The 13,961-nt window shown below is 41.3% G+C and overlaps 1 protein-coding gene and 1 long non-coding RNA gene across 3 annotated transcripts in view; one reads left to right on the top strand and one right to left on the bottom strand.

Annotated features, from left to right (window-relative positions):
• Positions 1-13,590, bottom strand: part of LOC138982821 (protein slit-like) — a gene marked incomplete in the record, with an annotated part of 197,303 nt that extends 183,713 nt beyond the window's left edge. The window contains 1 exon segment of one of the 2 annotated variants that reach the window (XM_070356174.1): positions 12,332-13,590. In XM_070356174.1, coding sequence (XP_070212275.1) covers positions 12,332-12,762 — 431 coding nt within the window. 2 annotated transcript variants of the gene reach the window in all.
• On the top strand, positions 2,190-4,290 carry LOC138982825 (uncharacterized). Its single transcript, XR_011460986.1, has 2 exons — positions 2,190-2,669; positions 2,915-4,290. It is a non-coding gene; the product is annotated as an uncharacterized lncRNA (long non-coding RNA).
• Positions 13,591-13,961: the final 371 nt, after the last annotated feature.

The following is a 13,961-nucleotide window of genomic DNA, read 5'->3' as shown; positions in this document are numbered from 1 at the left end:
GCAACCGTCCGTGACGTCATCGTACACCTGAACTGTTTGTATAAATGATGCGTGTGTTGGTGTATATGGCTGGATTGAAATGTTTCTTAACCGCAATGTCATCACAAATTCCTAACCTTGGGCAATTAAAGGTGGTCAAGAGTACAACAGAGCGTCGAGTGCCTGTATCACGAGTTGGTCACAAAACTAGCCTTGTAAAGGCAACCATTCTACATGCACCTCAATCAAACCTGTTCTAATCTGTTCAAAATAAGTTGATTTCAATATGCATGTCTTCTTGTGTTCAAATCTGTGTCTGTTGAGTTATATATCTGTGGATTAGTTCGAAAAAGTCGGTTGTCAGCGAAACGCGAAACGTGACACAATTCACACACTACACTTTGAAGCTGCATGTTCGCTTTACCAGAGACAATTTGAAACTGAATCAATCATATCATGTTATGAAAGACAAAACAGTTCAATGCAGGTTTACTGTCAGGACGAACGAATGACCGGCGATGTGTATAATTGCGTTCAAAGGACGGCTGCTTGCGCGTAACCGTCGCGTTAGTTTTTCGTACCGAGTTCGTCTTCATTTTAACAACGAGTTGGAAGTCTCGCGTAGGTGGGAAACAGCATGATTTTAAAGCTTCTGTCGCTGCCTTCATTTCGGCATAGGACTTTAAGCGGTTTCTTGATTCCACTCTACATAGCAGTCCAAGGGAAAAATAATTGAAAACCGCGTAAATGTTATGTTACGCGCATGCAACAAAAAACGATCCCTCACTAGGACGTGAACGAGATTTTGCGTAAGCGGCGGCCATTTTGAATATTGTTTACAAAAGAGCTGGTCACATGCTGTTTTGGTCGAAGCATTGATGGATCATTGTGGCGAAAAAGCATGAGGTAAGTTTTGCTGTTTATGGTTACGTTTATGCAGTTTTGTCAGTGAAAGACATGAAATGCAAGTAAAGTGACCAAAATACATTATCATTTTTATGAACAACGGCATGAACGTGAAAACAGTGTTAGCAGGGGTTATCTTAGTCGCATTTGGAATTGTGGAAAATGTTTGTTGATTTGTTATGAGCACATGTTTGTGAGTGACCATGCTTACTTTTGGTGTTACTGTTTTTAATGTTACATGCGTGAATATGTTTGCTTTAGGAGAATGATTTTTACATGTTTTTTAGCGAGAAGACCAATTTTGGACGTAGTGTTGTGAGATCTCGAAGGATTAAAAAAAATTGTTACGACTTACCATTTTTTTACCATCTTGACGCGTGATTGTAACTTAACACGAAAGTACATATCGTTAACGTTACGTACAAGCAAGTGCTGCATTCATTTTAGATCGGGGAAATTTTAAAGGAAAACAAATATGCAATAATCTGAACATTTGCATTCTCGATGAATGTGGATGGCCCTGGTACGATCTTAAACCCAAGTTTGAATGTTCTGTTCGTACGTAACCTAACGCAATCACAGTGACAACATGCCCGTGTAAAGTTACATGCTAACTATCACCTTGTTGATGGAAACTGAATCTGCAAGTACCTGTCTGATTTTTCAAGATGATGCGTTTTGAATGGCGATCTTTAACTTCAGTTTGTGTTTCCGCCTGCACAAGGGATGTTTTAGTGATATATGTGTTTGTATGTAACTTTACTCCATAAAGAGTGGTGTTAAGTTACACTCATGTATTTTTCATCACACAAGTTTGGTATAGCAAAATCTATTGAATAGGAGCTTTTTAATACAAATGAATAATGTTTGCTTCATGGTAACATTTGAATTATAATTGTGCATTATGTTACATGCAGTAAAAACGTGCATGCAAGTAACTTAACACGATAAATGCATGTTATGTACCTGTCATACTGACATTTTCAAATGGCATTGCTAAGATGAACTCAGGATTTCATTGACTGGTTCCATCCCACTTTGAAAGGTGACTGGATGGAAACAGTCAACAATTTTGCTTTTCAAACTGTTTAATGCTTCAAAATAGATTAAAGGTGTTTGCATGTAACATGACACCATAGGTTTTGTGTAAAGTTACTTTCAAACGTATCTTGAAGAATTTCACATTTTTGTGCACACTAATTGCACACTATAATGTTCAAAGAGTGGATCATTTAGTACAAGCATTTTTTTTAAACATGTGTTTGAATGTCACATAACACAAACATGATCATAGACTTAGGGATTATTCGGTGTTAAGTTACATGTATGAGTAAAAATTGCCGTCAACATAGTTTATTATCTTTTCTTTCTTTTCTGTGGATGCTTTTTTTTTAAGGCTGCTTAACAACCAAGATATGGTTTAATGCAGGTCAACAAACAAACAAAAACCCACTTAATCTATTGCTTGAATGTAACTTTACTCGGTAAAAACAAAAATTCACAAAGAAGGTGAGTGTTTTCAGACTAAGAGTGAATAATTATGTATTAGGATGAGTTTTAACAGTATGTGTTTGAATCACAATGTAACATAACACACACATGATCAACAGCATTAGGAATGCTATTTCAGGACACAAAAAAGTTTGTTTCATCGGTCCAGCATTTAATTTTTTTTAAATTTTCTTCCTTCCCTGGACACTATCAACTGAGACAACATCCAGTGAAGTTTGCAGAACAGAGTGGTGTGGACTCAGCTGACAATACTGTGACCTGCATTTCCAGGGGTAAGAGTACAAGGACTTCAATACATTCAGGAAGAAATTGTGAGAATTGAGGCACTGGGGATTTTTTGTTTTTGTTTGTTTCAGTACCAATGATACTAGTTTTTGTTTAAATGTACACGAATATATTAACATGCATGGTAATTTATGTTTAATTCAATCAAATTGATGATTTTCATGAGATTAGTTATGTGGAACTGGTACGCTTTGAATATCACCTCGGAATTTCTTGTTATTTTGTGTTGCAGATTCAAGCCCTCATTGGTGATGGTGCAGAAGTACATTTCCTGAAGAAACAGCGTGAGAGCAAACAGACTTCTATGTGTGGCCCTTTGTTCCCATGCACTAAGATTTCTGAAGCTGTACTGTTGTCATGTATTTGTTTAGCATGAGGTCAACCAGCCTAGATGCATTCCCTCCATAATAAAAAAAACAATAAAAAATAATACGAGTGGGTGGAACGCTGTTTTGTTAATATTTCAAAACTGTCATTGATTTTCATGTATGCAGAGGCTCTTCTATTCCATCTGTCAGTGCCACATCTGTGGTTAGCAGCTTCATGTTTGTTTTTGAGTTCATGTTGTGCTGTTGTCTAGTTACAATCTGAAAGATAGGAAAGGCTGGTTGGTAGCAAAGTTTGGTTGGTAGGACATTTTTGGTTGTTGCCCAATGTTTTGTCTAACATTTGCTGTTTTGTTTGAGTATTTCTCTTTTGATTACTAAGGTGTAGCTGAAGTAATAACAAAAGTTGAATGGATATGTTTGCCTTTCCCTTATTCGGGATATTTTGTTTGTTGCCTAAAACTGGCTCTGAATCCACTTAAATTCAATTATTTCACTGTCTTAAGCACTCAATAGGTCATTCAATATTAAGAGAATGTTTTCTTCAATTACTAGTACGATTTAAGTGATTAAGAGGCTGTATAACAATTATTTCACCTTCAAATAGCACTAGTTGGTGTAAAGTTACTTGCATACGTCTTTTCTTGTTATTTATTCTTTCCCTTTATCACTTGGACTCACATTTTTGGATGTGAAATATGTTTATATCTATGTATTTACTTGTAGAACATTTAATTCTGGATGGATTTCTTTTTCTGGTGAAAAATGGGTAAGAAAAAGGATAGGTCACAGTGTTATGTTACATGCATGTATTGCTAGGTTTTCTATTTTATACATTAAAACGAGTAAAACAATTGTTGGGATACTTTAACCTTAATTAATACTTTAACTGAAGTATTTCATACCTTGACAATGTAGGAGCCTTTAATACAGTACATTTACTTAGTCATTTTACCTTGAAATTAGGAACGCCTGATGTTGTAAATGCATGGTGCATTATAACATAATTCAGAAATTGGAAAAATGAACTTTTTCTTCTTACAATTAAATATAAAGATAAGGCTTAACATATTTGAAGACTTTTTGTTTGTTTATTTTACTTAAATATGTTACTTTTTTAACATTGTGAGTCAAATGTTCTGCTTTGTGTAAAGTTACGTACATGCAACAGTTACATGCAGTTTTCAATACTGTATCAGACTAGAACACTGTTGTTATGATTTAATCATTGAAAGTACACTTGTAGCAGGCTGTTAAAGTTAAATAAAGACCTGGAATTAAACTGGATTTGTTTTAAGTTGATGTTGATTGAAAGGGTCACGGTGTTACCGTTACATGCAAACCAAATACATTTTCTTCAAATACTACTCAGTAAATAGCCCATTTGAAATTTCTTTCGGTAGGAAGTATCAAGATAACTATATGCTCCAATTTAAGTAAAAAAGATTGTTTTATGACAAAATTATATTTGTCATGCTCATGTCACAGAGACTGGACACTATTCTGTACTCTTGACCAGATTCTGTATTCTGTATTCTGTATTCTGTATTCTATTGGACAACTGTTCTCTGAAATGCTATGTAAATCGTCAAACAAACACGGCATCAACGCGTGGAACTTCATATCTAAATCGGTTCGAATTTTAGACAGGCCGTTTATAATTTCCCCAAACGTATATATGTATATCACAAGCGCAACAATATTCAATCAGTGTACTGCAGACATCAGACAGACACGTTCAAATAAAATAACACTTCTACACAGCAAATTGATATATATCAGATTAACAAAAAACACCTCGTGAATAACGTTCACGTTTCGGTCAAACGATCAACTAATTTTCTGAGGGAATAAATGTTTAAAAGTATATTTTTCTCTGCTCGGTACGCCGCCAATAGAAAATGGTTCCAGCTATCTAGCCATGCAGTGTCTCCTTCCTTCTACAATACTTTTAATCCGACTACAACGTTCCGCTGTTTACCGACATCGACACTGGCATTTCCATTAAGATCAGAAGACGTAAAACTCCGATTCAGCTAAGTTGCATGCACCCTGGGTTGTTGACTTTATCTCATGCCATTTTTAGGTCATAATACCTCCGAACTTTTTACCTGTTTAGCAAGCCGATCAACGCACGACACAAATAACCTACCCGGCAACACAAAGCCTCCTTGACATCTCTCTTCCATCGACTACGGTAAAGTTTTCTTTTAGTCTGAAAGCGGCTGAGCCTCGGCTAAACATTGAAGCCTGTATTTTAATAATCGCCTTTTTGTGGTGTTTTTGATTTATGTAAACTACATCATTGAATAGCTCTCGGTGCACGTGGCAGTGAAAAGGTTTTTATTCCTTGACTCCGTGAGCTGCTGTCCCCTACCTGCCTTGCACACCTGTGAATTCTCGGCAATCCTAGCTGACACTGAGGGGCGAGGTGCATGCAGTCTTCTGGTAACAAGGGACGCATTTTTCAATGTTTACGGGTGAACAAGTACATAGTGAAAAAGGTTGCAATTCAAGACACAGTCATTCACCCTCTCCTTCTCTCTGTGTGTTAAAGATCTCTCTCTCTCTCTCTCTCTCTCTCTCTCTCTCTCTCTCTCTCTCTCTCCCTCTCTCTCTTTCTTTCTCTCTCTCTCTCTCTCTCTTCCGCCCACTCTCTCTCTCTCTCTCTCTCCCTCTTCCACTCTTCCGCGCCTCTCTCTCTCTCTCTCTCTCTCTCTCTCCCTCTCTCTCTCTCTCTCTCTCTTTCTTTCTCTCTCTCTCTCTCTTCCGCCCACTCTCTCTCTCTCTCTCTCTCTCCCTCTTCCACTCTTCCGCGCCTCTCTCTCTCTCTCTCTCTCTCTCTCTCTTCCTCTCTCTCTCTCTCTCTTCCTCTTCCACTCTTCCGCCCCTCTCTCTCTCTCTCTCTCTCTCTCTCTCTCTCTCTCTCGCTCTCTCTCTCTCTCTCTCTTCCGCCCCTCTCTCTCTCTCCCTCTCTCTCTCTCCCTCTCTCCCTCTCTCTCTCTCTCTCTCTCTCCCTCTCTCTCTCTCGCCCCCCCCTCTCTCTTTCAAGTCAAATGTTGCCTGTCACCAAAGTCCATGCATCCCGTATGAACTAGAAACTTTGAAGCAAACGTTATCCGAGTGCCTTGCGGCAGCGATTGTTCAAATGACTCAAGGTTCAGCAAAAGTCAACGCGGTTGTGCCTGTAGGAGATTCACAGATTTTACAACAATGTCTTTGTACGCAACATACAAGACCTTTTACCTACCAGCACCCCCCCCCCCCCACCCCCGCCCCCGCCCCCTACCTCTTCCATCCCGACTGTGGCTTTGCAAAAGCAACTGTAGTCAACGTGTTTAATTCTCTCTTCGAGACTGATGCAGCTTTTCCAAATCAACGTTTGCGTTTCAGATGCAATGCTCTAGGCAGCTTTGAAAAAACTGTTTGGTCCCACTGAATCAGCATGCAAGACTTGCAACAGTAGCTGCCATCGTAGCCGTCTCTGGAAGCCTATCGGTTTTTGTGTGTGTGGCCATTGCATGACATAGTCTGAACAAAGCACAATGTTTACGTAATACACAATATTATTTTTTGAAAATCTACAGTGTCATCTTTAAGTCTGCAGAAGACGTTTGCTTTCTAATTTTCTTTGCAAGAACTGTTTCATCACCAAAACTGCACACGCGCGTTGTTAGTGCGTCGCATTTTACCGATGGTGGAATATAATATACTTACTACTTTTGTCACTGTTCAATAGAATTCTTAGTTGCTTCTACACTAATGCAAAGGTTTCTCAAACACGTTCCAAGCCCGGATTATTTTGTGCAGTTACGAAATGCTGAACACGCACCAAAAGGCATGCTGTAGCATTGCCTAACTCTAGCACTAAGAGGGCGCAGAGAAAACAAACCAGGAACAAGGACCAACCTGGCTGCAAGACACAGTGTCAACAATACTGCTGCCAGACAAGCCACAAGAGGAGACCTGTTCTGAGAGCTCGATACAGCTCTCTGTTGCCTTTGTAAGACAATTCTGTCTTCACTTCTTTTTTTTAGACATGTTGCGATGCGTGTGTGTGTGTGTGTGTGTGTGTGTGTGTGGGGTTCAGTGTTTGTGTGTGTATGTGTGTGTACGTGTGTGGGGGGGAGGGGTCAGTGTTTGTGTGTGTGTGTGAGTGTGTGTGTGTGTGGGGGTGTTTGTGTATACATGTATGTATGTATGTGTGTGTGTGCGTATGTGTGTGTGTGTGCGTATGTGCGTGTGTGTGTGTGTATGCGCGCGTGTGTGTGTGTGTGTGTGTGTGTTTATGTGTGCGAATGTCCACCCTTCTCGTGTTTGGACAGCTTGGTTGGTATGCGAGTTGACGGGGGGGGGGGGGGGGGGGGGGGGGGTGTCAATGCGGCGCCACAGAAGTCATCTTATTGACATTGAGAGAAGTTCTACTTTGTTCGTAAATTATTTCAGACAGTCAAGGACCGCCATTTAAAATACCAACAGAGCCAGGAAACAAAAAAATGACTTTTGTGGTCCTCGTATTTAACAGACTTCCCACTTTGCATCGCGTAAAAGGTGTTATGACCAGCTTGTGTGCAGTTTGTTGACCACTCTAGCATGACTCTCTTCATGCAGGAAACCCAACTTGGACGGCCCTTAATTCAGAAAATGAGATAGAGAGAAAGAGAGAGAGAGAGAGAGAGAGAGAGAGAGAGAGAGAGAGAGAGAGAAAGAGACAGAGAGAGAGAGAGAGAGAGAGAGATAGACGGGAGAGAGAGAGAGAGAGAGAGAGAGAGATAGACGGAGAGATAGACGGAGAGAGACAGAAACAGATTGAGGGAGATATAGATATATATATATATATATATATATATAGAGAGAGAGAGAGAGAGAGAGAGAGAGAGAGAGAGAGAGACAGACAGACAGAGAGACATACAGAGACAGAGACAGAAAGACACTTTGTCTTAATGTATTGATGCGGAGATCAATAGAAGAGCGCCAGAATCGTGGAGAAACAGAGAGAGATAGACAGAGACAGACAGAGACAGAGACGGATCTATACAAACAGAAAGGGAAAGAGAGAGAGAGAGAGAGAGAGAGAGAGAGAGAGAGAGAGAGAGAGAGAGAGAGAGAAGGACCGAGACAGGGAGAGAGAGAGAGAGAGAGAGAGAGAGAGAGAGACAGAGAGACAGAGAGAGAGAGACAGATAAACTGACAGACAGACACACAGAAAAAAGAGTAACCGGGAGACATACACACACAGAGACACACCGTAAGAGAGACAGAGGGGAAGTAAAACGTTCATACAAACGCTCTGAAAAGCAGCAGAAATGCCATTCCATCGAGCCCCAAACACGCACCGAGAGAGAGAGAGAGAGAGAGAGAGAGAGAGAGAGAGAGAGAGAGAGAGAGAGAGAGAGAGAGAGAGAGAGAGAGAGAGAGAGAGAGAGAGAGAGAGAGAGAGAGAGAGAGAGAAAAAAAAAGGGTAGAATTATTTCCAAACTAAAGCCATTTTTGAAGTGGAGACTTCCCTCCGATTAGAAACTCGAGCACAATGAAGAGGAAAGTGGAGTGCATGAATATTGAAGTGCTGCGTTCTACTCTATCCCCCCGTTTCCCCCCTCCCCTCCTCCCTGCCTCACCCCACCTCGATCTGCTTTTATTGAAATCATGAATCAAACTCGCCTGCCACCCCTGGGTACCTGGAAGCAAGGACAAGCGAGTGAAAGGGACGTCTGCAGACGCATAAAGCATTCACGGGGATTACAGTCACTGGAAAAAAGATATAGTGTCGCTAACTTGTATCGGCAGCTGTGGGGCGATTGAGAAGAAAGGATTATTTCTTTATTTGGTGTTTAACGTCGTTTTCAACCACGAAGGAAGAAAGGATAAAGACAAGGGTCAAGTCAATTTTAGGAGGAGGAAAAGAAAGAAAACGAAACTAATATCAAAAGAAAACTTGACCACATGCACACAAAAGTAAACCAAAAGATGTATAACAAGTTTTAGAAAATAATTAAGCGAAAGAAAAGGCAAAGACAAGGGTGGTTCGGTTTGTTTTAATAGGTGGTTTTGTTTATCGTCGCGTCAACAACCCTGACAGTGTAGCATCGTAACGGGAACGCAAAAGAAGAAGAAGTTTATCAAAAATAAAGGGGGGTGGGGGGAGTTCCATTTGACAGCAGAGCTTAGGACTGCGCAGCAAACGATCAGGCTAGATCACTTGTCAAAGTGCGGTCATGACAATTACCTGCCAGTCAATTTTACAAATGATCAATTGCGCCGAAGTTCATTCGAGAATCAGCCCTGCGTAACTAGAATAATTAGCTCCCGCAAAAATTCATACTACAAAATAAAGTTAAAAAATAAAACACTCGTGAGAGCAAAAGAAGAGGAAGAAGAGAAAGACAAACAAAAATAAAAACAAAACTTCAAACAAAAGAAAACTTAACCACACAAAACGTACACAAACAAAACGAATGATATAAATACGAATTTTAGGAAATAAACGACGGTCAACGCAAACGTTTTTGGTTTTGAAATGGACATAGATTTTTACAACACTCTCATGACTTGTTCAAGTAGTTTTACAAATGAATGTTAAAATTAGAGGAAATAAAAGTTCAAAATCAACACTGATTATTTGGGGGCAATATTAATGTCGAGCCGTTAAGTCCTTATACTTTGTCCTACTTGCAAAAGAAACCATTGAGAGAAAAAAAGCACACAAAGCAAATAAACAAAGGAATACAGAAAAATAACTGAACTTATTGTTATAACATGTATAACGAACAAATAATTACCATCACATCAAATAGCGTAACAATAACATAAAACCTAACAATTAAAATATGTTGACACAAAGCGCTGTCACCCAACACACCTCAAGCTGCAACGCTGCACTACTTTTTTTTAGTGAAAAGCAAACTTTTTTTTAGTTCTAGGAAAAACACAGAAAAGGATGTTTCTGTTCTTCCTGATCAAAATTGTATACACCAAGTCCATGTTTTTACGAACGCCACCAGGACTGAGTCCACTAAAACATGCTGTTCTGATGTTTCAGAGTGAAGGAAAAAACCTCGAAATTCCGATGCAAAATTTCAGAGAATTGTTCCAAGTACTGTGATTCCAGCCCCCCCTCCCGCCAACCTCACCCCGACCGTTCCATTTTTTCTTTTAATTCTTTTTTCGTGGGTGCTGTGTGAGTAGGAGGAGGTCGACACTTTACTACTCTTCGTCTCTACCCTCCCCACCTCCCGCCCTCTCTTTCCCTCCATTATGATCAGAGCATAAATCACAGTTTGAAATGGAATTGGCCCTCACGCCAAGAGAGAGAGTTAGATTACTGACGTGCAGATGACAGATTACAAGCTGTTCCCTCTGTATTTTGTTCAGTGATTTTACTGTGTGATGAAAACCCGAATTTCTCTGCGAACTGGAATAGCAGTCATTTTAGTGCAGTTCATTTCGTTTCGAAAATAAAATTGCCTTTTCACATGCAAAATGGGAGAACTTGGGAGGGATCAAAAAATAAAAAATAAGGGTCGTTTTTCAGGATGATGAAAGTGGACTTTCATGCACTTGGCTTATCACGAGAGAGAGAGAGAGAGAGGGGGGGGAGAGGGAGAATAAAAAGGTACATATTCTTTTTTTTATAAACTGATGACAGAGAGACAACGGGATGGGGTGGGGCAGTGGAGTTTGGAGCAAAACGAGCAAGGAATGCCACATAATGTTGTTAATGAAAATGATAATTAGCAATTCATATGTCGGCGTATCGAAAAAAAACGTGTTCTCCGCCTCAACTACCGTAAAGGAAAGATTGCATCGAGATGAACACTGAATCACAATTAGGCAGGCTGTCACCTGAATCGCTTCGCAGCCATCACAACCACCATCAGAGCCACCACAACCACCATCACCATCGTCATCACCGCCATAACTGAATTAGAAACAAAAGCAAAACAAAAACGCACCACGTACGCATCGTTGTTAATAATTCAAATGAGAGCCCCAGTCACAGCTTCGGTCACGTCTACAAGAATTTGCCTCTCGATTGACGAGGCTTTTTCTGTCCCAGTTTTCTGTAAAATACTGTACAAACTGATTTTTCTTTGAGGCAAATGTCTAGTGTATGGGGTGGGTTTTTTTTAAGTACATTTATGCAGTGCGCAAACAATTTGATTATTCCACAAGAAGCAATAATGACAGGGTGAGCAGCCCTGCACCAGTTAGCTGAAGTATAACAGTCTTGATATTCGGCTAGACTAGGGCTTGATATTCGGCTAGACTAGGGCTTGACAAACTCCCATGCAGTTGTGTAAAGAACTTTGTTTCTTATATTCTGACCACACACAAAAACCCGTGTGCGTTCACGTTAACGTTACTGGTAATATTTGGACTTCGTTTATCGTGAGTTCTTTACAATATTACTGCTCACATTCCATTATGTAAAATACTTCTCTTGCCTTCTGAGGAACTTGTGCGTCCAAGTTACTGGTAGAGTTTGGACTTCGTTTATCGTGAGTTCTTTACAATATTACTGCTCACATTCCATTATGTAAAATACTTCTCTTGCATTCTGAAGAACTTGTGCGTCCAAGTTACTGGTAGAGTTTGGACTTCGTTGATCGTTGAGTTCTACAAAAAAACACTGCTCACATTCCATTGAGATTGGTCTGAGTTGTTGCTCAAGGGCTCAGTTGACTGACTGCTTCCCCCCTAAATTCATGTGAACTGTCCCCTCTCCCTTCAGAGCTGTTGTGTGTTTGTTTTTGTTTTGATCTTTACGTATTTTTTTTTTAGCAAATACCTTCAGCCGGTTTGGATCTTATTTTTACCATTTCTGGGAAATACGTGCTGCTATCATTCGGGCTTGGCTGGTGCCCGGTTCTATCAATATTGAACTATACGTACTCCTCGGATGCTGTTGAAACTGGGCCTCGTGGCTCGTCAGATTCTGAAGGAGTTTGGATTTGATGCAAGCTCGGTTGAAGCTTGCTGTTGGTTCTTGTGCAGTTCTATCAGAGATTAGGCTCTTGCATGCTCGTGCCTGGCTGCTTTACAGTCTTGTCAAACGATTGCCTGTTTGGATTCCGATGAGCTCAAGCTTTGCTGCTTCCCATTCATTTTTACCCAAATATATAGATGTATGTAAATTGTAGGAACGACTTTGTTTATTTGATGGATTTTTTTGTTTTGGTAGTCAGTATCAACAAAACATGTCCCTGCTTGGGCATTGCTGCCACCGAGGAATGACGTCAAACGTGAATTTAATTGTAGATGATATATATATATATATATATATAGGGACCCTTGCACATGCAGGTAGAGAAGGCGATACTCACATTCGCTTAGCGGTCTTGCTGATGCCCCTGGGAATGTAGTTGAGGGCGCGGTAAGTACAATCCACCTTGCGGCTCCGGTCCCGACACTCACACTCCTTGGGACACGTCACCTGACGGTTCCAGCGCGACCTTCTGCCACCCGGGGTGTGTTCCCACCTCGATCTCCCCTCCGCAGCCAAGGGAAGCAGGGACACGCACACAACCACCGCGGCCACCATCAGGGTACTCCAAGAGAAACGGGTGCTATTCCGGGTGGGTCGGGTACTTCTCGGGGTATTCCTCTTCTGCATGGTGGTGTATCGTTGCGAGGGTACGGATGTGGCTGTGGATGTTGATGTTGTCGTCGTTGTTGTTGTTGTTGTTGTTGTTGCACAGAGGCCCACAGCGTGGCCTCTTATACAGCCATCGGCTGTCGTGGTGAACATCGGCATTGTTGTTTCTCAGTGCTGGTCTCGGGTGGTCTCGTGAAAACCACCCGCACTTTCCAACACAGCACTGGCTTACTTTATCTTACCTGTGCGGCAACAAACCACCTTTGCTGTTACAAACAGCGCCAGAAACAAAAGTTTAATTCTGTTATTCCCAGTTTTTCTTTTATATTTTCTTTTTTTAAATCATTGTAAAGCACAACGACACTGAATGCTTGGGGCACACGAATCTGCATGGCATGATTCCATTCATGCCTTTTCAATTTACGAACCCGACGTGTGGCAATAGCGTTTCATTTTGAAAGGAAACGGAATTTTCCAGAATTTTTGTGGGATTCTATCAATTTTTTAAACCATCAAAAATCGACAGCCCGCGAAATATCCGCTCTCCGTCACAGAGAAAACCTTGATCTCAAAATTGAAGTTTCACTTTGTTTTGCTTCAAGCCTTGGTTCGGTGACTTTTTATTTAAATCCAGAACTTGACGCGTGTAGGAAATGACGAACCCAGATCAGTGCTTATCTTTATATCTTCACTGGGTCAGGCGGGAGACAACGCAGACCGTACTCCAAGACTATTCCAGGTAATCCACACAGAAGACAGAACACAATCACAATTAGGAGAAATCAGTAACTCATCCGAACAAGAGGGTAAAAAAAAGCCAATTACAACACTCCGTTGAACAAGAACACGACTGCAAGCAGCAGCACAGAACGCTCTCTCTCGCTGTGCGAACTAGCCAGCGACTGAAGCCTGCCTAGGGCCCGCTACCTCTCCTTGGACTAGCTTCGCTTCTCGCCTACTGTCAGTCTCTCTCTCTCTCTCACTCGCTCGCCTCTCCAAGCTTCGCTCGCTCTCTCGGGGTCTTCAGTCTGTAGTGTCTGTGCTGGTAGGGGTCGCCTGGTGGTTGTAGCGTGCGCGTGGCGCAGTGGTGTAGCGGTGAAGACGTCGGCATTCCCCTGTCTTAGCTTTGCGGGCCCCGCCAAGGGCGTTTTTTTTCTTCTCAGTCTTTCTCTCTCCATGCCTCTCTTTGTGCCGACCCCTTTAATGCGACACGAGCGGCGACACTGAGGGAGAGGGAGAGACTGAAGGTGGTGTCGACTTCTGACAGGGGCTTCGGTAATATCTCTGTCTCTGTCTCTGTCTCTTGTTATTTTTCTGTAACCGTGGATGGTTCGCTGGCACGGTGTGTGTGTGTGTGT

The sequence above is a fragment of the Littorina saxatilis genome, linkage group LG12, assembly GCF_037325665.1.
Source record: "Littorina saxatilis isolate snail1 linkage group LG12, US_GU_Lsax_2.0, whole genome shotgun sequence".
NCBI classification, from domain to species: Eukaryota; Metazoa; Mollusca; class Gastropoda; order Littorinimorpha; family Littorinidae; genus Littorina; species Littorina saxatilis.
Note: the sequence above shows the minus strand (reverse complement) of the source record. Positions and strands in the feature narration are given on the sequence as shown.